The sequence below is a fragment of the Littorina saxatilis genome, linkage group LG17 (genome assembly GCF_037325665.1).
Source record: "Littorina saxatilis isolate snail1 linkage group LG17, US_GU_Lsax_2.0, whole genome shotgun sequence".
Taxonomy (NCBI): Eukaryota; Metazoa; Mollusca; class Gastropoda; order Littorinimorpha; family Littorinidae; genus Littorina; species Littorina saxatilis.
The window spans coordinates 26,564,584-26,591,870 of NC_090261.1; the positions used below are offsets into that span (position 1 = coordinate 26,564,584).

General features: G+C 42.4%; 1 protein-coding gene across 4 annotated transcripts; it reads left to right on the forward strand.

Annotated features, from left to right (window-relative positions):
* On the forward strand, window positions 1–27,092 carry LOC138951868 (uncharacterized). 4 transcript variants are annotated; one of them, XM_070323428.1, is made up of 10 exons: window positions 1–141; window positions 9,346–10,004; window positions 10,476–10,619; window positions 14,454–14,581; window positions 15,201–15,846; window positions 16,360–16,628; window positions 16,875–17,160; window positions 25,066–25,242; window positions 25,847–25,972; window positions 26,306–27,092. In XM_070323428.1, exons 2-10 carry the CDS (start codon window positions 9,560–9,562, stop codon window positions 26,422–26,424), a joined length of 2,340 nt encoding a protein of 779 aa, XP_070179529.1. In that variant the 5' UTR covers window positions 1–141; window positions 9,346–9,559; the 3' UTR covers window positions 26,425–27,092. The 4 variants fall into 4 exon arrangements, with proteins under 4 accessions (XP_070179529.1, XP_070179530.1, XP_070179527.1 ...); XM_070323426.1 differs by lacking the exon at window positions 1–141 and adding an exon at window positions 153–417; XM_070323427.1 differs by lacking the exon at window positions 1–141 and adding an exon at window positions 154–442.
* The last annotated feature ends 195 nt before the right edge of the window (window positions 27,093–27,287 follow it).

Sequence of the window (27,287 nt, forward strand, 5' to 3'; positions counted from 1 at the left end):
TCTCTGAACATAGCAGTGAGGTCACTGGCACAGAACATGGTGTCACATCGTGCACCGACTTCAGCCTACTAAAAGCTCGCCTGTGTGCGAGAAGCTGCAATGACCTGAGGATTCCTGAAGTGAGCGGGAATCGAAGGCGTGGTAAGGTCACTTTGCCCACGTAGCCTGCCTTTCACTCACTGCCAGTACCAGGGTTTTCCCACTGACATTGGTTGGCAGTCTTGCAGTGAACGTTATCACTGTGTTTCCGCCTGGGAGGCAGTTTGCCTTTATCGTTCGCTGAGTGATGTTTTAACAAAAAGATGTCGGAACTGATCTGCTCTGAGATGTCGGGGCTGATCTTCGCTGAGTGATGTTTTAACAAAGAGATGTCGGCATTGATCGTCTTCTTCTTCTTTGCTGGTCTGCCATGAACGGGTCTGTTGTTTCGCTAAATTTCCTGGTTAGTAAAGGCCCATGAAAATTGGTTACATTCTTTTGTCGGTGTGGTCATCAATGCCATCTGAACTTGAACTTTCGGCGAAAGCGGCTGGTCGTTTCTCGAAAGCATCGCGTTCAGGCATTTGCGTTTCAAAACTGCTCTACTGACCTCAGATCTTTCGGCGTAACAAAATCAATATAAACGGTGGCGTTTTTGATGAACAAACAAATTAAAGTACACATTTTTTTGTGTCTGGGCGTTTAAAAAAAACTAACTAATTATACATGTCTCAGTCTCACTCTTCGGTTTGGACATGTGCAACGTGTTTGCCTTGTGTCCTGATTTTTGACATTTTTTAACATTGTCAATTTCAGTAATCTTTTCATACCTTCCGCACTTTTTTCCGTCTCTGATATTATCCTTTAAATAACTTCAAAGTATTCGAGTTCTGTCTGTCTCTCTGTCTGTTTCTCTCTCTCTTTTTCTAGTGTCTCTTAGTCTCTGTCCGTCTCTCTGTATCTGTCCCTGTCTCTGTATGTGTGTGTGCACGTAGTATGCGTGCGTGCGTGCACTGATGTTCGGCCGACGTTTAATCTCGCGTAACACTGTGCGCGGCCATAAGATACCATATTGCCTTGAGAAAAAAATCGAGAGAGCACGGACCAATTAAAGTCTAAATTTTTTTTTTTTTAAATAAAAAAATAATAAAAGGGGATTGGGGGTAGTCTTGCTACGGAGGTTCCATTGTATTGGATCCTTCACGCAACATCTCGACCTTCGATCAATTCATTCGCCCTGTGACGGATCAAAGTTGTTTTTCCCCACAGCACAAGGCTGATTATTCGGCTCCTTTGTATTCAAATCCTTCACCTGTTGACTCTAAATGTCAAGTGCGCGGCACAGATTTCTGTACTACTTGTCAGCTCACATGAGTTTTGCACAAGAGAGGTTTTCATCGCTCGAACTGTGACACAGGAGCGCGTAACAACGTTTATTCCCCCCTCTGCTTCTTTACCTCTGTAAACTTGTAGGGGTAGTTATTTTTCGATAATGACCCAGCAACCAAACAAATAACGACCCAGCAACAGCCTGAATCCTCGATAGTGCAATGGGTTGAGAGGTTGTTCTGTTTCGGTACTACTTTTTGCGACTGAAAAGTTCCGAACGCTCTAATGTACGAAGTATACATCTCTGGAGCAAACAATACAAACATACCGCATTTAAATTAACAACTACAGGCCTGAACACATGAATCTCCATATAAAATCCATGAGTTCGGTTGTTTTCTGAATCTCATCTGCCGTGCCGTCAAGCCGTTCATCACAAGCAATTTCCCAAGGCAAGTAACTCATACTTTGTCTAGCGACAAGAGTAGTTCCCCTTCTTTTCACTCAGTTCCTTCGACAACAGACTGCAATCCGACGGTCAGTTTTCAACAATATTTCATTTAATAAACAGATCACACGCAACCAAATGCACACATCTCATCAATTTAAACAACATAAAGGGGTTTCATACACTATTTTCCCCAGAAAACTGAACTTCATACAGTTTTTAACGTTGGAACACGGGTGCAAAAGTTCGTCTGCTAGTCCCATTTGACGAAAAAACATTATCCTAAGCGATACTAAAACATATACAGAACACACAATATCTGCCTTTGCCGCCACGGCAGAATAACAGCATATCTGTGTACTTGATTTTAGCCCAAAATAGGAAAACTGACAAGAAGTGTTAACAGAATAGAATAATTTGCACGGAACTATACAACCGCGCATTAATCGATCGCCTGCGCAGGTTGACTGGTTGAGAGAATAGGATTCGATCAAACTTTCGCAAAAAAACTCCTCTTTTCTTTGAATAACTGAAGAAAGGAGGAATAAAGAGGTTACACACCTCGTCTCAGTGATTATAAAAAATAATGGTCTCAGTTCGCGGTCATGAAAAAGCTCGCTAAAGCTCGCATTTTTCATGATCCGCTAACTTCGACCATTATTTTTGATAATCACTGAGACTCGGCGTGTAACCTCTACGTATTACTCGGTCCTTACATTTTGACCAGTACTGAGCTTTTACTGTCGTTGAGTCAGTTTCACCTCCTATGATTTCCAATTTTCATCTCTTAAACTCAGTGTGTAGTCTTTGGAGAAGGTACATTCTCTATGTAATCTGTCTTTGTTTACGCTTTTTCCTTCCTTTTTTGCCCCTGGCAGCAGTGAAACTTGCTCGCATTTACTCAAGACATATCTTTGTTCCTGAATCCGTCTGAAACCGGGGTGTCTGTGAATGAAATATCACGATGAACTGTATCGAGATTCTGAAACAGGAGAGTCTTCTGTCAGCGGAAGGTAATTTCTTTATTTACATTACTTAACCAATTAGCACAATTAGGCACTTAATTTCGAGAAACCCATCGCAAGTGTGTCTGAATAACAGTAGGCTATAGCTGTTTAGGTATCGGGGGTCTGACAGCCCACTGGCCGTTAAGTAGCCTACCAAGAGCAAACCAAGGCCAGTATCAAAGCCTCGTATACTGACTTGACGAGTATATGATAATATATATATATATATACTTTTGACGCTGATATCATGCAAACGGTCAATCTTTCTTAAGAACTTTAAAAAATATTTTTGTGTGTGCATATGTTTATGAATATAAGGTATATCAAAATACCTGTATCGTGGGGTTTTAGCAGAAGAGGGAAAAAATCTGCAAACTAAAACACTCCGGTATCTATATCTATCTAGTGGGCATGTCGAGATAAAATTTCCTCCATTTCAAAGAAAAATATCTGTTTAAAACGTTGAACTTCTTTTTGGAAAATGTTTGTGAAATAAATCTGAATTGCAAATAGACATCCCGGTTTCAGCAGTTAATGTTGCTGCCCACAGAATAATGTCTGAAGGCAATTTACACAGCAGGTTGATTTGTGTCACACCTGCGTCACATCCTTCAGTGCGAAATTGCCCGAGTTGGCAGCAATAATGATGCCGTCAAGTGCAGCTGACTCGAGCGACATGTGGCCATGAGGGGATACATTGCTTCCTTACTGCATGTGCAAACAGTACGTTTACCGAATACAGCCACAGACAGACAGGGAAACGCACACACACACACACACTCACACTGACACACACACACACACGCACACACACACACACACACGCACACACTCACACAAACACGCACACACACACACACACACACACACACACACACACACACACACTTTGTAAAGCAAGTATGTGAACGACCGAACTTGACATTATCGAGGACAGGGGGGCGTCCTGAATATTGCATGTTTGTCAGCAGGAAGTGTAAGACTCGGAGCAAGGAAAAAAGTAACTAACTAAATGAAAAATGATTAAATGAATCATACACAAGGATAAAAAAACTTCGGGGGTGGAGGGAGGGAGGGAGGGGGTGGCTGTTGACACTTGCTTTATGAGTTGCTTGCAAGTCTTAAACAAAGGTGGTGAGGTGACACTGACAGCTTTCAGAGGCACCAGCAATCTTGAACCGTATTTGTTTCCAACGACACGTATGAGCAGCGACTGAGACTGTCGTTGAAAAGATAATACGGTTCAAGATTGCTGGTGCCTCTGAAAGATGATCATAAAAGCTAACAGTGTCACCTGCTTACGATACCACACAAGAGTCGTCGTTGTCTGTTTCGGGGATCCTTGTTCCTCAGACGAGTTTAATATGAGAGACTTTCATTTCTCGCCCCCCGAGAAAAACGAATGAAAACAAATACATTTCTCGCGACTTTTCCCCCCAGCTGTTTATGTCATTAATAATGACTGACGTAAGCCTCGTTCCCTGTTTGGGCAAAGTGGGTAACGATCGCAGGGGCGGAGCAGTTAAGCCCGAGGGGGGTGGGGGGTAGGGGGGGGGGGGGGTGGTGGTGTTACAACCGGGGGTCCAGGGGTCGGTAGAGGTGGGGTACTATTGGTGGGTCTGGGGGGCAAATTAAGCCCCCCTGAAGCTGAAGAATTTTAGCTATCTTATAAACAATTTGTGGCTTATCCTTGATTTTAAAGGCACGGTAAGCCTCCCGTAAACCATCACAGAGCTCCCCGAGCGTCTACATACAGTACAAGCATACTTCCATTTGAACGCTCACCGAACGGGAACATCCTAGGTGCCGTACGTAAAGAGCGAGCAATTTTTAAAGAATTGATTTTGCAGATTGTCTCGAACACTTTTTGGACCCATCCTGAACTCAGGTCAAAAATGAGTTACTTCCCTTCGGGTCTCATTCTATCGATGTAAACTGGCCATAGCCGTGGATCGATGATTATCATAATGTTTTTGGACCGTGGTGCGTTTTAGCGCTAGACCTAACTTTTAAAATCTAAATAATAAATTGACAGCTTGTTACACAAACATTCTTTAATCATAAAAGAATTTTTTTTTTCATCAAGACAAGATCAGTACAATTCGAAGTGATGAAAGTTTGAAAAAAGAAAAGCCCGGAAGCAGGGTCACGCAAGGGTCGTAGCAGACGACGGTTTATGCATATCGCCGTTCCTCTCAACAGTCAAAAGCCATCGCTAGAGTTCTTGTGAACCACAGCTGTTTGTTTCGTGCATAAAAACGTGCTATTGTAGATAAGCTCACATCGAGTCGCATTCAAATGACTAACTGACGACTACATTGTGAAAAAGGGAAACTGGATCACACGGGTTCACGATGGCTCAGGGGTAAGATAAACCACGCAAAAATAAATTCTTTGAAAATTGTTCGCTCTTTACGGAGGGCACCTAGGATGTTCTCAATCGGTGAGTGTTTAAATGAAAGGGTGTTTGTACTGTGTGTAAAAGCCTGACCGTATCTGTGATGGTTTACGGGAGGCTTACTGTACCTTTAAAGGCGCAGTAAGCCTCCCGTAAACCATCACAGAGCTCCCCGAGCGTCTACATACAGTACAAGCATACTTCCATTTGAACGCTCACCGAACGGGAACATCCTGGCTGCTTTCTGTCGAGCGTGAGAAATTTTCAAAGAATTTATTTTCGTGGACTTGGCCTGCTACAACAATGGCGCCTCGTTTTGGTGCTGGACGGCTGTTATGATACCGGAAATCACGCCCGGGCAGTAAGCCTCCCGTAAACCATCACAGATACTGTCAGGCTTTTACACACAGTACAAACACGCTTCCATTTGAACACTCACCGAACGGGAACATCCTAGGTGCCCTACGTAAAGAGCGAGCAATTTTCAAAGAAATAATTTTTCGGATTGTCTCCATCTCAATCGGACCCATCCTGAACTCAGGTCAAAAATGAGTTACTTCCCTTCAACTGGCGATAGCCGTGGAGCGATGATTATCAGTATGATTCGGACCGTGGTGCGTTTTGGCGCAAGACCTAACTTTTAAAATCTAAATAATAAATTCTCAGCTTGTTACACAAACATTCTTAAATAATAAAAGAATTCTTTTTTCATCACGACAAGATCAGTACAATTCGAAGTTTTGAAAGTTTGAAAAGCCCGAAAGCAGGGTCACGCAAGGTCGTGATTTTCATAGCAGACGACGGTTTATAGGCAGTCAAAAGCCATCGCTAGTGTTCTTATGAATCACATTCGGGTTTTTTTCGTGAAAAGTCAGAGGTACATAACGTGCTATTGCAGATAAGCTCACAGCGAGCCCCATTCAAATTACAAACTGACGACTGCATTGTGAAAAAGGGAAACTGGATCACACGGGTTCACGATGGCTCAGGGGTAAGATAAACCACGCAAAAATAAATTCTTTGAAAATTGCTCGCTCTTTACGTAGGGCACCTAGGATGTTCCCGTTTGGTGAGCGTTCAAATGGAAGGGTGTTTGTACTGTGTGTAAAAGCCTGACAGTATCTGTGATGGTTTACGGGAGGCGTACTGTGCCTTTAAAACAAACACTGCCGGCTCAGACAGGTCACTGTACTGCGGCAGCTGTTGACGACATCCTGAACTCAGGTCAAAATGAGTTCGGCTCTTTCTCTCCCTGACAGGATGCCTTGAGTTTCCGGCTTGTCTGGCGAGGAAACCGATTTTTTATATATATATTTTTTTTTAACATATTTAGAGCTTTTTGTAATGTATTATTGATATAAGCAGATTTGCGATCGTCGATAATGATTTTTCATGGTGTTGTGTAATTTTTAAATTACAAAGGAATTGATTTGTAAGACAGTTTCAAGGGAGCTATTTTTTCGCGGCTATATACTGTGCAAACAACTCTAAATATGGCAAAAGTGTCACGTGATAATCAACCGTTTGGTTTCGGCGTTCGCTGAAGCAGACGATTTTTTCTGTAGTGATGCAACCATATATTACGGTCTCCTTCCGGCAGCAGTCCCAAAATTTTGACTTGTTTTGACCTTAGAACGATGTCTTTATCATAACTGTGAAGAACAGAACGGAGATCACTGTCGAAGTCGGCCAATCTGCAATCATTTTCGTCTCGCGAACACTGATCTCAAATTTAGATCAGAGCTCGCGAAAAACATATGGGAGATAACTCTGTATTCCTAGTTTTGATAGATTCGCGTAGGACTGTCGCGTCCGGTCAGGGAGAGAATGAGCTGAACTCATTTGACCTGAGTTCAGGATGCTGTTGAGAGAGAGAGAGAGAGAGAGATAATGTACTGGACAAAAAATCAAACAGAAGAGAGAGAGAGACAAACAGACAGACAGAGCGCGAGCGCCCGCGCCCACGCGCGCGAGTGTGTGTGTGTGTGTGTGTGTTTTATTGTGCAAGTGAACTTTGCATTGATTCTGCAAGCGCGATGGAGTCTTTATAAATGTTAACGACGATTCAGTGCTCGGACTGCACATAAGGTATAAACTCCAGAGTGTGGTCACCGAATTCCTATTTTTGTGTAAAAACTATTACCGGTAGTTTTTTTTTCATTCATGTGTTGGAAAATTAGACTTATCTTGCTATCTGTTGTCATGCTGTCCTGATAAAGGGTAACATGTTAAGGCTCACTTGTACAACCACAGGCACATGACACTGGTTGGTGATGACGGAGGAAGGGTGCGGAAATAAATCTGTCAGCCCCAACATAAATATTGTTGATATTTGCAATGCAACACAATGTGCTGATGATACACCAGTTAACAGTTTCGGCGTTTACATGGAACGAAGAAGGAAAGCGGAAGAGGAAGAAGTACAAACATACTCGCAAAAAACAATCTGCGCACGCGTTCAAATCAAAGGGGGGAAAAAAGGAAAATCGCGTGTTTGTGTGCCCGATGTAATCCTTAGAACCTTTACACTCTTTCTTCGAACACTCAAAAGCAGCTTCAGGGCTGGAAGACTACAAAATTGCACTTTCTGCCGACTGAATCTACGCTTTCTCAAATCAACCGGAACAGGAAGAAGAAGAAAAAACGATCTGCGGATGCTCATTTTCTCAAAAACAGGAAACCGGAAGAGGAAGAAGAAGCAAAAGTGCTCGTAGAAAAAGATTTGCGCATGTGCGAATCTAAAATGGCCGCGGAACTGTTAATCGGTGTATTGCTGCAAATTTCAAATGACGTCACCGGAAACAGGTCATAGAGTCAATGACGACATGAACTCTTGTTTCTGAAAAGGAAACCTCCAAACACGATTCTAGTTCTTGTAGAAATGACCCTTTGAAGCAAAAAGAAAGATAATGGCGGAATTGTGATTATCAGCACTATCGGTGATTTCTGCACATCTTTTAGAAGGTGGTCTTTCGGAGTATGTTTCATTGTCTGCATGGATTGAAAGGATCCGAGTCCTTAGGATTATCAAAGGCTTTTAAAACAGTATATTGTGGACGCGACGGAGTGTGATGACAAAACAGTTCGCTTACCTGTATGGCCACATTGATCATTTAAGAACACGGATAGCTACGCAAACGTAGCTGAATTATCGTGAGATCTCAGGGAAAATACCGCGAGTTCAAGGAGCTACGTAGGCTACGTCGTCTTCTTGTTTCGACCGTAAGCACAAAGATGGAAAAAGATGTTGTTGGACATTCACGATGTTGTCTGGTCGAGCGTTACAGTCGTTGATCACCCTTTGATATTTTTCTAGCTGTAATAGACAATTTCCGGAAATAACTCTTGTCGGTTTTTTGTATGGCCCGTGTAAGAGTTGTAGCCTACGAGATGACTGAGAACTTGTGATCACTTTTCGATGAGATAACCTTGACATGTAAATGTACTTCAGTTTCTGACAGGTACTTAAACAACTAACCATATCACTGACAGTCGGCAAACTTTGCGGATCCGACCACCATTTCTTCGTGAAGCACTGACGACACTGTTTGCGTTTTACTTTCAAGTCTGTGACTGTGAATTCGAACAGATTGGCTTTAAAGAAAAAAGAGCGTATATGTGGTGAATACATTTCGAAGTGCTGTTTCCTTTTTTTTTATTTTTTTTTTACAAACATGCATATTCATTAATCCTTATTTCAAAAATTAATATAAATTCAACTGTAGTCTTTTGTCAAAAAATCGTTCTATATGATTGTAGATAAAAGTCTTGTGTATCTTTGTGCTAAATATTAAGCATTTCTGATGTATAATGTTGCTGTAAAACCGTTTCCTAGAAATCCAAAATGGCGCTGTTTATGCCAGTTTCCATAGCGACGGCAATCTATGTCCTTTAGTTTTCGCATTTTTTTCATTTCTTTATAAAAGTCACTTCAATGACTACCCAGAAAACTAAGTTACTCCATGTATTTTCCAAGTTTTTTTGGGTCATTTTAGTGCCGCTCATTGTGTGTGTGTGTGTGCGTGTGTATGTGTGTGTGTGTGTGTGTGTGTGTGTGTGTCTCTCTCTCTCTCTCTCTTTCTCTCTCTCTCTCTCTCTCTCTCTCTCTCTCTCTCTCTCTCTCTCTCTTTCTCTCTCTCTCTGTTGTTTTGATGGGACTTAAAACTGCTGCCTCCTTTTTGCAGGGTAGCGGGAGACCTGAGTAAATCTGACGCCTCAGCTGTCGATGGATCAGTTCAGCACAAACCGATTGAGTGTGTGTCTCGTACAGCGAATGGTGGCTTGGGTGGTAGCGAATCCACCAGGCTGAAACCCGTTGGATCCACCGCACTGAGAACTGTTAAAACTGACGGATGCTCTCTTCTACCTTCACACCCAGGAATTACGTTATCAGGGAAAATGACGTCACCTACCACTGACGCTGAACCGAGCGCGGCGGAACTTCTGATAGTAGAAGCCAACCGAGAGGAAGTAGCTGTGTCCACACCAGAAAAAGAGACACTCAAAATCAACACAGGGTCCAATAATCAAAACACAAACATTAATGACGTCAGCAGAGGACAGTATGAAGTGTGCGCAGAAGGAGATGACGTAAGCGAGGGTAGCTTCGACGTCCACACACAAACTGATGACGTGAGCACAGCAACTGATGACAGCGTCCTGGCGCCAGATGGAGGGTGGGGGTGGGTAGTGACGTTCTCCAGTTTCATGGTGGCTTTCATAGTGGACGGGATGGTGACCAGTTTCGGCCTGCTGCTGCCCGAGCTGCTGACCACCTATGATGCTGGCATGTCCTTGACCTCATTCGCGCCCGCCGTCATCGTCGCCATGTTTCTTTTGTCAGGTCAGTGACATGAAGACGTTTTAAACGGAAATGTTTGCTGTCTATCTATCTTTGAAGATGCATTACATTTGGAAAGTCAGTCGGATAAGAATATTTTTTCGGTACATATTTTTATGATGGCCTCACTAGAAATATCAGTAAACTAGAAAAATGCAAATAACTGGCTGTTAACCAGGTTTAATTTATTTTACCAACATTGTGATTCACTTACAACTGGTAATGCGTTTGACAATGATAATGTTAGAAAAGCACAACAGCGACAACAACACGTAACGCTATTCCGCTCCATTTGAATTTTACAAGAAAATCTTGTTACTTTAGTTCTTTCAACAACAACAAAACAACAACAACAACAACAACAACAACAATAACTACAAATCATGTAAAATCATTTCCCCCAAAAGCTGTGATCATCTTCTTTCAATGATGGTGAAAGTAATCATTCTGTCATCACTGTGTGTTGCCGTGTAGGTCCAATGACAGCGTATCTGGTACGGAGATGGGGTTGTCGACCTGTGGCATTCTGTGGGGGGCTACTGGCGAGCCTTGGGGTTGCTGGAAGTGCCTATGCGCCAAGCATCGAACTTTTCATCCTTTTGTACGGAGTGGTGGCTGGTAAGACATTTGTGGCTGTAGTGTAGTCAGACATTGGGTGGTTGAGCGGCTTGGCTTGGGTTGGAAAAAACTATTTTTGTTGCAAAATGTATCTAGTGTCTTTTTATATTTAGTCAAGTTTTGACTAAATATTTTAACATCGAGGGGGAATCGAAACGAGGGTCGTGGTGTATGTGCGTGTGTGTGTGTGTGCGTGTGTGTGTGTGTGTAGAGCGATTCAGACTAAACTACTGGACCGATCTTTATGAAATTTGACATGAGAGTTCCTGGGTATGAAATCCCCGAACGTTGTTTTCATTTTTTTGATAAATGTCTTTGATGACGTCATATCCGGCTTTTCGTGAAAGTTGAGGCGGCACTGTCACGCCCTCATTTTTCAACCAAATTGGTTGAAATTTTGGTCAAGTAATCTTCGACGAAGCCCGGGGTTCGGTATTGCATTTCAGCTTGGTGGCTTAAAAATTAATTAATGACTTTGGTCATTAAAAATCTGAAAATTGTAAAAAAAAATAAAAATTTATAAAACGATCCAAATTTACGTTTATCTTATTCTCCATCATTTGCTGATTCCAAAGACATATAAATATGTTATATTCGGATTAAAAACAAGCTCTGAAAATTAAATATATAAAAATTATTATCAAAATTAAATTGTCCAAATCAATTTAAAAACACTTTCATCTTATTCCTTGTCGGTTCCTGATTCCAAAAACATATAGATATGATAATGATATGTTTGGATTAAAAACACGCTCAGAAAGTTAAAACAAAGAGAGGTACAGAAAAGCGTGCTATCCTTCTTAGCGCAACTACTACCCCGCTCTTCTTGTCAATTTCACTGCCTTTGCCATGAGCGGTGGACTGACGATGCTACGAGTATACGGTCTTGCTGAAAAATGGCAGCTACTTGACTAAATATTGTATTTTCGCCTTACGCGACTTGTTTCTGTATCCTGCCTTCCTCTTTCCCATTCTTGTCTTCCCTTGCTTTTTGTTGGTAATGTAAGCAAAGAAATAAAGACTCAGGTGAACACGCGCAGGGTCACGTGGAATTATACAAAAAACACGCATTCATGCTAGTGCATACACGCGCGCACGCACACATCCACCTACACATACACACACTCACACACATACACACACACATACACACACACACACACACACACACACACACACACACACACATATACACACACTGAATTGTTTACGAAACGTTGTATGGCTTTTATTTTATCATTGCTGATGGTTTTAAATGCAACATGGCATCGTTTATTCACGAAAAGCGTGCTGCTCAAATCTATTTTCACAAGCTGTTGTTACATTTTAAGCTCTCTTTAAAAGGTAAAATTCAAGCCTCATTTTATTGCATTGGAGGGTTGCTGTAACAAAGCAATTGGCATTTGTTGGTGATGTGATATTTTAAGTAGAAGATATTAAGTAACACTCTCCGGTCAAATGACACAGGTCTTAAAAAGTATTAAGTTTATTTATGCCTTCACAGAATAAAATATTTAGCCGTCTAAATGTTTTCTCAGCCCCGAAGGCACGCGATTGTCAGCCGCTGATCCATTAATTTTGTGTTGATTTTGATGGCAGCGATTACTGTGTTATGTAAGTGGAGCACAGTTTATTTAACGTGTGCAAGCAGTAGCTGGTAATGTTCACGTGTTGTATACAGTGGAACCCACCATTTGAGACCTCAAATATCTGAGAAGATAATAATAATAATAACTGGACATTTTTAAGTGCCTAACCTATGGCTCTAGGCCCTTTACAAAAGAACATATATATACAGAATAGAACAATTAAAAGTACAACCTACATAAAACAAATTAATCATACAGACACAAATCACCACATGTACTGTTCACTGGCCGATGTGAATGCGTGATGTATTGTGTAAAAAAATTCCATCTCACACGGCATAAATAAATCCCTGCGCCTTGAATATGTGCGCGATATAAATTGCATAAAAAAAATTCAAAAAAAAAAATTCCCTGCGCTTAGAACTGTACCCACGGAATACGCGCGATATAAGCCTCATATTGATTGATTGAATAATCATATATGCAAAACACACTATATATATACAAACATACACAGCTAACACTCTCAACAGTCATAACAACTTTATGGGAGAGGAGTATGTGCAGAAATGGAATGAAGAAGACATTAGGCCAGGTTGGTGTAGTATTCTGTGAAAAAGAAAGTTTTCAACTGTTGTTTAAAAGAGCTGAGAGAGGTGCAGTGTCTGACAGAGAAGGGAAGAGAGTTCCAGAGTGGTGGTGCAGCACAACAGAAGAATCTTGCTCCGTGCTGCTTCCTGTTGAAGCGCTCAACTTTCAGTAGCAGGTCTTAATATGGAGGGAGTCTTAAAATGGAGGGAGTCTTAATATGGAGGGAGTCATAAAATGGAGGGAGTCTTAATATGGAGGGAGTCTTAAAATGGAGGGAGTCTTAATATGGAGGGAGTCTTAAAATGGAGGGAGTCTTAATATGGAGGGAATCTTAATATGGAGGGAGTCTTAATATGGAGGGAGTCTTAAAATGGAGGGAGTCTTAAAATTGAGGGAGTCTTAATATGGAGGGAGTCTTAAAATGGAGGGAGTCTTAAAATGGAGGGAGTCTTAATATGGAGGGAGTCTTAATATGGAGGGAGTCTTAAAATGGAGGGAGTCTTAATATGGAGGGAGTCTTAAAATGGAGGGAGTCTTAATATGGAGGGAGTCTTAATATGGAGGGAGTCTTAATATGGAGGGAGTCTTAAAATGGAGGGAGTCTTAATATGGAGGGAGTCTTAAAATGGAGGGAGTCTTAATATGGAGGGAGTCTTAAAATGGAGGGAGTCTTAATATGGAGGGAGTCTTAAAATGGAAGGAGTCTTAAAATGGAGGGAGTCTTAATATGGAGGGAGTCTTAAAATGGAGGGAGTCTTAATATGGAGGGAGTCTTAAAATGGAGGGAGTCTTAATATGGAGGGAGTCTTAATATGGAGGGAGTCTTACAATGGAAGCCGGTATAGACGTTAACACAAACATGAGGTCGTGGAAAAAAAGGGGTTGTCTAAAAATAGGGTGTCTAAAAAGGGGGTATCAACTATGCCGTGTTGCTGTCACGAACACCTGGGAAGGGTGTAGATTGAAGTCGCAAGAGACTGAACCTGTCCTGTTGCTTTTGCTACACAACTTAACATACATGCGCATAAAAGCATATCGATTTGCCCCCTAGCTGTTGTCGAATGTCGTCTTTGTGTTTTCATTACAAAAATGACACAGTAATGAATCATTTGATCAGCTGACGCTCATAAACATCATCCAACTCCCTTCACACAACACAGACAGCCAGCCAGCCGGCCAGCCACACAGAGAGACGGACAGACAGACATATATACATGCACACCCAAGCACAAGCACACCCGTCACACACAATACATGCACACAGACGCACAAGCACACACACACGAACAAGCACACACGCACACCCACACACACAACACACACACACCCCCCCCACACACGAACATCGCTGCCACCAACAAACACAGTGTCACTTATGCCTTGATTTCACCCAAAAGAGTTGTTTTTTCAATACATGACTCCAAAGTGAAGGTGTCCAGCAAACGCCTTCTCCCCTTTTCTTTCCAAATTAAGAGACAACGGCTCTTGTACGGTTCAACATAGTTCCGTTAACCATAACTATAGTTGCCCATTGTACACCTTTTTAGAAGCGTGGTAAGAAATAATTTATTTCCATTTAAATAAGCATATAAACCTACATGTGGATGTTTGTCATCTGTGGTTTACTCAAAATTTCGACTTTCTACATGCCCAGGTGTCGGTATTGGTCTGATCTACCTGCCTTCAATCACAATGGTCAACCTGTACTTCAACAAGAAGCGTGGCATGGTGGCTGGCATCGTTACCTCAGGGTCTGGCTTCGGTCTGCTGACCATGGCACCGGTAATACAATTTTACCCTTTGCTTAAATTTAGTTATGATTTGGTTCAGAAGCTCCTTTTAACGGTTAACGTAACAAGGCAAAGCCTGTTGATAAATCAATATTCGATCCTTTTGCGTACAAACTAGCATCTGCAAAGGTTTGGGTACTGAGTCAAACGGATGTCATAATTTTCAACTTCTTTAGCCTAGACAGGATACGACGAAGGGCGTCGTGTTCTTGTCACCCCGACAATGATTCTCTGATGCTGAAATCTGGTCCTACCTAAGCGATGTCTATCATATCGTTATTTGGCTGATTTCTTGTTCTCATAATGATACCAGTCGTGCTAGTTGGTAATTATTTGGAACACAAAGACGGGCCAACAGAAAGCGCCAAACAAATATTGGGCTTCTGGCTTTGCGCATGTTCGACGATTTACTCAACTGGAGGCATCAACATTGTGCTGGTCGTTGACTTGGTATGGCATTTGTTTACGACCTTCCTCAATAAACAGTCCTTATATTACCAATAGTTTTCCATAGGCACTTGATCTCAAATTCATGAATCCTAAAACGCCAGCCCACCCCATTTCACTTCAGATCACCTTTACACGGTCTCACCTCCTCTGACTGTCCCCAGCTGACGGAGACGCTGATAGAGACGTACGGATGGCGTGGTTGCTACCTCATCATGGCGGGCATCGCGCTCAACTTCTGTGTGTGCGCCACTCTCATGCGGCCCCTCACCCCCCCGAAACGCAGCCTGAGCATGGACGACGAACAGGGTACGCCCCTCCACCCGGGCAACGAGGAAAAGTGTTCTTACATCGACGAGGTGGCGAATTACAACGACACTTACTCCTTACACTCGCGCAGTCGCCACGATTCAACGCGAACCAACGACAACGATGACAATTTAGCACTGAACATCGTCAGCATCGAGGAGATTGACAACAAGGGCCATCACCTGCTCCCTCGAGGTAATAGTCACCATGGGAGTGTACTGAACACCAAGAGTCACCAAGGGAGTGTACCGGGCACCAAGAATCACCACGGGAGCGGCTTCTGGAGCAGCATGAAGAACGTGTTTCTCGGCGACCACACCCTGGGCGGAAGTCACGCGCACATCGCGAAGAGAAGCGAGATTTGGCGAGGCGGCGGGGCCCCCATGCCGCGCAGCAAGTCGCACAGCTATCTGGAGACCCCAGCGTCCAACAAGATCCCCATCTGCAACAACGGTCACATCAACGCTTTCAGTGCCTGGCTGGTCTGCCAGGTGCCCCCAGGTACTTGATTTGCATACATGTGTGTGTATATATATATATGTAATTGACTATCACTATGGCCTTAGTAATGTGAAGTGTTAGCCAAAGGCAGTGAGGTCTTCCGGCCTTTGACGAAAAAAGTAGGAATGTGGAGGTGTTCTCTGATGATATCAATGCTAGAATGCTAGAGCTTTGAAACTTTGCGCACTTCTTGAGTTTGATGACCTTCCAGATATGACACGGGTCTTGTTGGCCCTCGTCAGATTGTAAGGTCATGGTTGGGGTCAACAAAATCAATAAATGGTAACTTTTTAAACGTTTCTAAAGCAAAAGCCTTTAATCTTGATCCACTTGTAGTGTTTGATGGCCTCCATACATGAACCAAATCCTGTTGAGCCTCGTTAAATTTCAATCAGGTCACGGCGGGGTAGAGCCCGGGTAATTAAATTATTAATTTCTTGCATGTTTTTGAAGGTAGAGCTTTGCAACTTCATTTTGTGTTTTAAATAAAGTGTCTTGCCTTGCCTTGCCCAGCGCTGTCCCGCCATTCCCTCGTGTCACATCAATCCACGCAAGACAACGCGGCGCACTGGCGGGCTGCCCACGGCGATCAGATAACAAAGGTTGACAGGAGGGTGCGATCCGAGAGCTTTTCCCATGGCCAGCGACCCCACCACAACAAGGGCAGAGTCCATTCTGACCAGCCGCTGAACCCTCGCTTGGAGCGTCCTGAAGACTTTGTCAAAACTCTGGTGATGAAGAACCAGCACAACACTCATGACTCGCCTTTGCTGGCTTTGAAGGTAAGACATCAGCTGTTAGAATTAATTAATTTAATTTTAGTTTCTACGTAACTATTTTAACTTCAAGGTTATTTGTACACATTTACAAGACAGGTTCTTTGTGAGTATTTTCACCGCAGGTTCTTTTTAAATATTTTCACCAGAAATGGTGGGTTTTTTTTAATCAATAATCTCAATATCATTGTAAGAATGTTTACCACAGTTCCCTTTTCATCACAGCGTTCATTGGGCATGTTTTCACCTCAGGTGCCATCAGAGAAACTCAACAAGGACAACACCACGACCTTACCTCTGGTTGCCGACACCGCTCCCTCCACCCCCTCCACCCCCACAGAGGACTCGACCTCCACGGTGTCAGGGTCAGGGTGGCGAGTGGCCCAGTGGTTGAGGGAACAGCGGGTGTTCATTCTGTTCCTGATGGGGGCCTTCCTCACACAGCTAGTGAACAACATCACACCTTTGCTGACCCCGTCCTACGCTTACCTTCACGGCGTCAGCAAAGACCAGGTGGCCACAATGCTGTCTGTCTTTGGTAAGCTGTTTTGTTTTTAATTTGATTTTTAGTTTCACATTTCAGCTGTCATCACTAAGGAGGAGTAAATAATTCAGACAGCAGTTTGACACTAACTTATTCATATGATGTACACACGTGTGAAGATAAGGTTAAGTTGTGACATGGGTGTTCTCTCTCACACTTCAGTTTTAATCACGAGGGAGCAGTGGAGAAGTCAGACTGTAGTTTGACCCGACCTTATTTCCATGATAAACAGACGTGTGAAGATATGGTTTAGTTATGACATGGGTGTTCTCTCTCACACTTCAGCTTTAATCACAAGGGAGCAGTGGAAAATCCAGACTATAGTTTGACCCGACCTTATTTACATAATAATATACGTACACTCGTGTTGAGATATGGCTTGGTTATGACATTGGTGGTCTGTCTCACGTATGTAATCAGGGACGGAGACAGAGTGGTTGGTTGTATTTCAGGAACTGAAATACTCCTCTCTGTTTTTTTGTAAAATATTTTTCGAGATTTTAAACTTCAGCTTTAATGACAAATGTCCTTCGCTGGGGATGTGAGTTCGAGCGGCTGGTTGCCATTTCAAAAACTGAGGAATAAAATGACGGTATTCTAGAGACTAACTTTTGACTGTGTATGCCCTTACGCACGCTGGAGGGTCATGCAGGATCGGTATAATGGACGGACATTCTGGGTTCACTTATCTTTTGTGAGCGTGTTCTGGTGTGTATTCGTTCATACGTTCGTTCATTCCACTGTTCGTTTGCTCAGACTGTCGCTTTAATCGCCCTACATTCAGTCGTTGTAGGGCTGTGTTTTCAGTGTTTCTTGCAGACATTACATACATCCACTAAGAAGGATATTTATAAAAATGATTTATCTAAAATCAATGGTTAGTTAGGGCTAAAAAAAGTATTAAGTAATTTAAGTGACTTGGTTTTTGCGGCTTAAATGATAGGAACAGCATTATTTATAGCTAGATGCATTCGCAGTTTGCAGAACTTGTATCCAAATGCATCGGTGTTTTCCCTTCTGTTCGTATCCAATATAACTGTGCTCATACAGTGTGACCAATTTTTGGCTTGAAATGTGTGAACGTTGTCGTTTTTCTGTCATTAGTGGAACAACGCTGACAATCCAAGATTTGATAGCGCTGATTCACTAAAGCCTCAACGGTGAGCCGTTATTTCTTGTGCATTAAAAAAATACTCCTCCCATTTCCCTCTTCAGACCACCGTGTGTTGTGTATGTGTTGTGGATGTGTTGTGTATGTGTTGTGGATGTGTTGTGGATGTGTTGTGGATGTGTTGTGTATAACTAGTTGCGTCCCACCTTGCTTTATGGAATCTCCACGACCTTATTAAGAAGATTGAATATGTTTTGTAGATTGAATTTGTGAGAGAGAAAAAATCATCGATGACTCTGGTCTTCAACCAGTTTCGCATGTCGCTCTTACGAACGTGAACTGTCGGCCTCATCAAACATCACACTTCGTTAAATGCTAGTACGTGTGTTCACATGGATACGTAGCTTTTCATTTTACTGCGGAAAACTTGAATCAGCATGTGAACATGCTGTTTGAAGAGTGTATGTACAGTCCAGAGAGGAGACGGACATGGTGTGAGCTTGTCCAGGGGGGTATATGAACATCTCAGTGGCAGGGGGATGGAAGCACTTGTTAATGAGTGGGAGTGTGTATGCGCGTGGTGTGCACGAGGATGTATGCACGTGAGTGATATTTGTAAATGTGTATTATTATAATATCATCTTTGTATTTATATTATTGAAATTGTTATATCTCGATGTACAGCGCTAAGAGCATAGTTAAATTTGTGAAGCGGCGCTATATAAGCTATATTTATTATTATTATTATTATCTGTAAGACTGAGGCGTCAAATGTAAGCCCGAGTATTAAAAGCAGCCATGGGAAACCGTTCTTCTCTTCCAGTTCTTTATTCGGGCAGTTACGTTTACAAAGCTGTGCACAACATTGTGTGAACAGAGTTCCTGAAGGAAGTATTTTCATTCAGTAGAGGTTATGTACGTACCTTGTCGGAATAAAGTTAACAAAGAACTGCAGCGCTGTCTTACTTTTTTCATTTGAGTGTTGTGTCTAGCCTATATGTTGTACCATCATGTGTTTTTGTCAGAGTTACAGGGATGATTAATTGAGAGATTTACTGATTGAATGATTGACCGATAGTAGACGATATAAAAACTAGTCTAGTCTTATTAAATATAAAACATTATACACAAATACCGAAATATTTCAATAATACGTACGTATTACAGACGAGATTATTTGAGAAGGCTCTGGTGTTAACGTTGTACGCAGAGAATACTACACGGCGTGCTATATGATACCAGGTTTACACGAGTTCCATTTTGAACTACTAGCAGTCATTCCCGGCTTCGCCCGGGTGTAAACATAGCCCTAAATCATTGTAAGACATGCGTGCTATCCAGTAAGACTGTCAGCATTAATCATATTCCAACCATCATAGTTTGAATAGCATGATGGACCTCCCCTCTCTCAGAAACGTCTAGAATCTTATTCCAATAAGGATAAGAATAGATGTAAGTGTGTGTTCATACATTTGGATTAAAAGGCTGGGAGACAATGTAAAAGTATTACAGTGTACTTCGTTTATAACGTCGCCGGATATAACGTCACCCCGTTATATCGTCACCCAAACACCGGTCCCGGCTCAATTCCTTCTTTCCAAGACTATTTTAACTTCGGATATAACGTCACCGGATATAACGTCACCCAGTTATAACGTCACTCATCCATGTCGGTTATAACGTCATATCAATCCCCATATGCAGCACAGTTTGCATGGTGAACGACTGTCAAAGCATGTTCATTTACCCTACACGTACGTGTCACAAGTTTTGTGTGTTAACGGTATTCAAGTTTTTCCGTTTTCCCGTTGTTAGAGGCCCAAGGAAAACTAAGTTCAAGGCATAATCATTTATGCTGCATGCGTTTTGTGAGTTCCTGTTCGAGGTTTTTGAATCAAAAGAAAAATGTTTTATTTCATTTCGTTTTGTGAGTTCCTGTTCTATGTTTTCAGTCAGTAATGACAAATGTTTCATTTCATTTCGCTTTGTGAGTTCCTTACTTAGGTTCCTCAGTGTTCAATCAATCAATGACGCTTATATCGCGCATATTCCGTGGGTACAGTTCTAGGCGCTCTGCAGTGATGCAGTGTTCTAGGTTTTTAATTAAAAGAAAAATGTTGCATTTCATTCGTTTTGTGAGTTCCTGTCTTGGTTTTTAATAAAAAAAATAAATTAAAAAAAGTTTCATATCAAGCATACATGGTTACTCCTGCGCGAGCGCGTGCGAAGGGATCTGTCTACTTCTGTCCTTCAATCACGCATTATTGAAATGACGGTAGGAGAAGGTCGAGAGGATGAGAACAGACTACGACGTTTGTTTGTTTTTTGGTCCGTAGTATACTGACTACAACTGCCCACGACAAGGAGGCTGAGCTTCACTTTCAACTGGGCGTTGTCGACAGGCTGAGTAGGTCGCTCAGGCTAAATTGTAAAGGTAAACACTAAGTGCAGTGAACCGACAAATTGAGAAAAGTGATACTGCACTCTTAAAGCACTATTATGACTCTACTTGGAAAGCCATGGATGTTATATCAAGTGACGTTATAATGATAATAATAATGCAGTAGTAGTCTAACGAGTATAACGTCACGTCCCGCTCACTAGATGTGGTGGAGACGGTGGATGGGGGAAAGGGGGTAACTATGAACCCAAAGTTGTTACTACCAGAACGATTGTGCGTAAAGGTGGGCAGCCACTTTGCTGTTGACGAGAAACTTCTTCGTTAATAATAATAATAATAATAATAATATAAGTCAAAGTAATTACGTATAAGGGCCCATGAAGTTCTCGTCATTTTTATTTCTTCGGACATCAAGGACAGGTCAAGATCTAGCAGAATATGAATGAACGACAGCCATGTGTGTGTGTGTGTGTGTGTGTCCTTAAAGCTAATAACGTCGACTGAGATTGTCGATGGAACCAGACGGAGCTTAACACTCCAACACTAGCAACCTGTCTCAGAATCAGCATGTAGCCTACAATACTGTACGTTGATACGATTGCCGAATTTCGGGGAAAATTTTTTGTATACAATTTTATATTTATGGTCTAGCCAGGTTTTGGAAATACGCAAAGAAGAGAATAGTCCACAATTCTATATCTATAAGGAAGTGAAGTAAAGATTATTGTAATAAGTTAGTTTAAAACCTACAACAATATGTTGTTGTGATTTTTAAACAACACTAATGTTGCACTTTCCATTTCTGCACAGCCTTTTATTAAAACAGTCAGTACTTTAGAAAGGGACATAACTCTTGGACTCCGGATATAACATCACCCGCGCGTAAAAGTGACGTTATAACCGATGAACCGGATACAGCGTCAAAAACATCCCCCGAGGGGTGACGTAATATCCGGAGTCGACTGTACCATCAACATAATGTTACCTTTCACTGTTTAAAGAACTAGCTTTGACATGAGTTATCTTCCTTTCTTGGGAATATTCTAGATACTTGAGCAGCATGTCTTACTTCGACTCTATACATTCTGTGACAATGATCAGGCATGCCTGCATGATAAGAGTTACCTCCCTACAATGTATATAACAAAATTAGGAGTTATCTACCTCTGCTTCTACAAATTTCCTGAACTGTCCCGTTATTTTTACTTTCTTCATTTCTTCTCCTCATAGGAGAAATAGTGAGTCTCTGATATCACTGCCCTCATAGGAGAAATAGTGAGTCTCTGATATCACTGGCCTCATAGGAGAAATAGTGAGTCTCTGATATCACTGCCCTCAAAGGTGAAATAGTGAGTCTCTGATATCACTGCCCTCATAGGAGAAATAGTGAGTCTCTGATATCACTGCCCTCATAGGAGAAATAGTGAGTCTCTGATATCACTGCCCTCATAGGAGAAATAGTGAGTCTCTGATATCACTGGCCTCATAGGAGAAATAGTGAGTCTCTGATATCACTGCCCTCAAAGGTGAAATAGTGAGTCTCTGATATCACTGCCCTCATAGGAGAAATAGTGAGTTTCTGATATCACTGCCCTCATAGAAGAAATAGTGAGTCTCTGATATCACTGCCCTCATAGGAGAAATAGTGAGTCTCTGATATCACTGCCCTCATAGGAGAAATAGTGAGTCTCTGATATCACTGCCCTCATAGGAGAAATAGTGAGTCTCTGATATCACTGCCCTCATAGGAGAAATAGTGAGTCTCTGATATCACTGGCCTCATAGGAGAAATAGTGAGTCTCTGATATCACTGGCCTAGGCTCATAGGAGAAATAGTGAGTCTCTGATATCACTGCCCTCATTGGTGAAATAGTGAGTCTCTGATATCACTGCCCTCATAGGAGAAATAGTGAGTCTCTGATATCACTGCCCTCATAGAAATAGTGAGTCTCTGATATCACTGCCCTCATAGGAGAAATAGTGAGTCTCTGATATCACTGCCCTCATAGGAGAAATAGTGAGTCTCTGATATCACTGCCCTCATAGGAGAAATAGTGAGTCTCTGATATCACTGCCCTCATAGGAGAAATAGTGAGTCTCTGATATCACTGGCCTCATAGGAGAAATAGTGAGTCTCTGATATCACTGGCCTAGGCTCATAGGAGAAATAGTGAGTCTCTGATATCACTGCCCTCATTGGTGAAATAGTGAGTCTCTGATATCACTGCCCTCATAGGAGAAATAGTGAGTCTCTGATATCACTGCCCTCATAGAAATAGTGAGTCTCTGATATCACTGCCCTCATAGGAGAAATAGTGAGTCTCTGATATCACTGCCCTCATAGGAGAAATAGTGAGTCTCTGATATCACTGCCCTCATAGGAGAAATAGTGAGTCTCTGATATCACTGCCCTCATAGGAGAAATAGTGAGTCTCTGATATCACTGCCCTCATAGGAGAAATAGTGAGTCTCTGATATCACTGGCCTAGGCTCATAGGAGAAATAGTGAGTCTCTGATATCACTGCCCTCATAGGTGAAATAGTGAGTCTCTGATATCACTGCCCTCATAGGAGAAATAGTGAGTCTCTGATATCACTGCCCTCATAGGAGAAATAGTGAGTCTCTGATATCACTGCCCTCATAGGAGAAATAGTGAGTCTCTGATATCACTGGCATTATGTGCTTGCTACAGGTGAACACTAGGCACTGAACTAGCCTTGCTCTATATAGGCTGTATTTAATAAAGGGAAGGTTCATAATCAGTCTGAGAAAGGAAACAATGAATCAAGAAACTAAAACCCAGGTGCACATCTCCGGCTCCTAGGCAATGTGCATGCACACTATCTTGTTCATGCCTCTTGCCATCTTTAAGGTATGACGACCACAGACAGACAGACACACTTACATTCATTTTTAAATATATTATAGTACTAGCATTTTGGGCCCGGCTTCGCCCAGGAGTTTCTCACTTCGACTCTATATAAAAATGAGACAGTGTAAAAGTATTACCATCAACACACTCTGTTAGCTAAAAAAATAACTTTGATTTGAGTTATCTCCCTTCTTTAGATACGTTCTGGACACTGGAGAAGCAGGTCTAACTTTGATTTGTTATATTCTGTAAAGACTTATCAGGCCTGCCTACAAGAGAAGAGTTACCTCCCTTAAATGTATAACAACGTGAGTGTTACCTCCCTTTGCTACTAGACATTTCCTGAACTATCCGGTTGATTTTCTCTTCTTCCGATTGTTTCTCCTCATAGGAGCAATAGAAAATCTGTAATATGACTGACATTATGTGCTTACTACATGTGAACACCAGGCACTGAACTGGCCTTGCACTATATAGGCTGTATTCAATAAATGGGAGGTCCATAATCTGAGAAAGGAAACAATAAATCAAGAAACTAAAACCCAGGTGCACATCTGCGGCTCATAGGGAGTGTGCATGCACAACATCTTGTTCCTGCCTCTTGCCATCTCAGAGGTATGGCGACCACAGACAGACACACACACACACACTTACATCCATTTTTATATATAGTAGAGATAGATTGAAATGAGAGCGAAAGCTTCTGGCTGGTGGAGTTATCTTGTATCGTTTATTTAATTTATTTGTTTCATTTTCTTGTTGTTGCTTGTAACTCACAGGTCTCTCTGATCTCTGTCTCTCTTTCTTTCTCTCTGTCTCTCTCTGAAAACGTTAATGTGATGCTATGTATCAGAGATGCAACGATTATGCATATAACTGCTTGCAGATTTGCGTGTATAAGGGCATGTGAAGGGATGGATGGAGTGATGAATAGATGGATGACGGATGAATGGTTGGACAGTCAGACGGTTGATTAGATGGATGGAGGACAGAGGGACACGAGATGAATAGAAGGATGGATGGATGGATGGATGGATGGCTGGCTGGATGGATGGATGGATGGATGGACGGACGGAAAGAGGACAGAGAGACATGAGTGAAGTGCGACAGAGACTGGATTTTGTGCTGATGCTTACTGTCCTTTTCCAAACGTTTTGCTGTTGTAAATGCCTGTTTCCACAGTCGTCATGTCGACTGTCATTACGATGATGATGATTTATTTTATTATGATTAATATTACAATGATTATTTTTCATGAAGCATGAATGATGAAAATGTGTACACCCCGAATTGAAATGGGCCCAAGGCCCAATCAATAAACCATCCAGACTCCAGACTCCAGACTCTCTGTCTCTCTTTCTTTCTTTCTCTCCCTTTCTCTTTTTCTTCGTTTCTCTCTCTCTCTCTCTCTCTCTCTCTCTCTCTCTCTCTCTCTCTCTCTCTCACCATCTCTCTCTCTCACCCTCTCTTCTCTTTCTCTCTCTTTTATTTTGAATATTTTGTTTGCCATGCAGGCCTGGTGAACACAGTGGGGCGCCTGATGGCGGGTGTGCTGGTGTACTGGGGATGGAGTCCTCTCCGTGTGCACAACCTGGGCAGTCTGCTGGCTGGCGTGGCCTGCTTCTTCTACCCCCTCTGCACCACCTTCCCCACCATCACCCTCTGTCTCGCCGCGCACGGGCTTTTTCTTGGTATGTGTGTGCGGATGGGTTAGTGGTTAAGTGTGTGTGTGTGTGTGTGGGTGTGTGTGTGTGTTTTCGACAGCAACACTTCTTAATTCAGTATTTCTGCCTTGCAACCCGTTTTGTGTGTCTGTGCGCAGCCATTGTTATGTGATCTGATATAATTAATGTACTTCTGGTGCAGCTAATACTAATAGTGCATATTCTCGAAATGTTTGAAATGCTGACTGACCTATTGAACAAACGACTGTGCATGAGTGACTAGTCGCTAGCTTTTGCTGACAATGTGACAGACTGACTTGTACGTACACTTGACTGAATGAGAGTCTGACTAGCAGGCTGGCTTACGGTCTGGTAGACTAACTTACTGACGCGTGAACTCCGTGTTCGACCTAACGACATGCTTACCGAACGACAAGGTGACGGCCGACAAACTAAATGAAGTACGGAATGAATGAGTAACAGTGTTCACATTACAGAGTGGAAGCGTCTACGAATATAAACTATATCAAGGTATGCTAGTGGACTTGTCAGTGATCATTTTTCTGCACGTCAAAATACGCCTTCAAGCCACGTATATAATATAAATACTGTTCTTGTCTTTTTTCACCAGGAGCCTTCCCCCCGCTGCAGTCCGTTCTGCTGGTGGAGTACCTGGGCATCGAACGCCTGGCGTCCACCTTTGGCACTATGTGTCTCGTCAAGGCCTTCGCCTCGTCTGCGGGGGCCCCTTTGGCAGGTTAGTCACTATAGCGAACACCGTGTTTGTCACATGTCTAATATGGTCAGAGGATCGTTAGCCTATAATGTCTTTTCTACATGTGGAAAAAAAATCCTGTATTTATTTCTCCTGTTTTTTTTTCTTCTCCAAATGTTTCGATTATGTTTACCTGGCACACCCTCGCTTATGTGTTTCTTCATTTGCGTCGGTGTCTGAAATGTCGAGGCCAGCTTTGTCGTCTGGAAGCGTACAGAGTTCTTTCCCTTGTGTCAAACAACTCACTTGTAAAGAAGAAGCACTGTGATAGTCAAACATGCTGCATAGATTAGCAAGACGATGTTATATTTGCAGGGTTGCTGTACACGACCACAGGAGTGTACACAGTACCAGTGGTGGTGATCGGTGCTGTGTCAGTGCTGGCAGCCATGGTGGTTCAGCTGATGGAATGCTTTCCCAAACCGCGGATATGAGCCTAATCAATAGCTATACCCTGTCCATTGACTGTTGATCGATCTGATCTGATTTGATTTGATGGATTTGTGTGTGTGTGTGTGTGTGTGTGTGTGTATGTGTGTGTGTGTGTGTGTGTGTGTGTGTGAGGGCGTGTGTGTACGTGCGTGTGTGTTTGTGTGCGTGCATGTGTTTGTGTGTGTGTGTGCTTTTGCGTGTGTATATGTGTATGTATGTGTGTTTGTGTGTGTGTGTGTTTCTTTACATGTGTAACCGAGTGCCGTAACACTACGATCACCTCGGGAGGCGAAGGCGGCGCAATCAAACAGGATTGAAAATGTTAGGGCTAATTTCTTAGCCCTATAAAAACTGTTATGCAAACCCGAAGGTTTCCATGAACATACGGACAATCGGAAACCACCAGACCCCATCACAAACAGAATTCCACAATCCAGAGGTGTTGGCCAACAACTCGGGTGCAGAGTCTGCTGTGAAAGGAGCGGTAGCCTCCCCTGTCACACATGCACACAAGCATACAGTGTCTGTACTGTTCAGCTGATGGAACGATTTCTTATTCCGCGGAAATTGTTACCAGCAACCCTGTCCATTATTGATCTGAAAGATTGTACGCGTGATTTTGTTTAAAAATCAGTGCTGATTAAATACCCTTTTTGGGGTGAAATCAAAACATACGTGTGTTTGTTGGTGACAGCGATGTTCTAGTGTGTGTGTGTGTGTGTGTGTGTGTGTGTGTGGTGTGTGTGTGCGTGTGTTTCGCGTTTATGTGCGCGTGCGCGAGTTAGTAGCTAGTCTATGTGGGCGTGTGTTTGCGTATAATTTTGTGTATACTCTGATGTTGTGGTGGTAGTGATCTGTGTGTCGG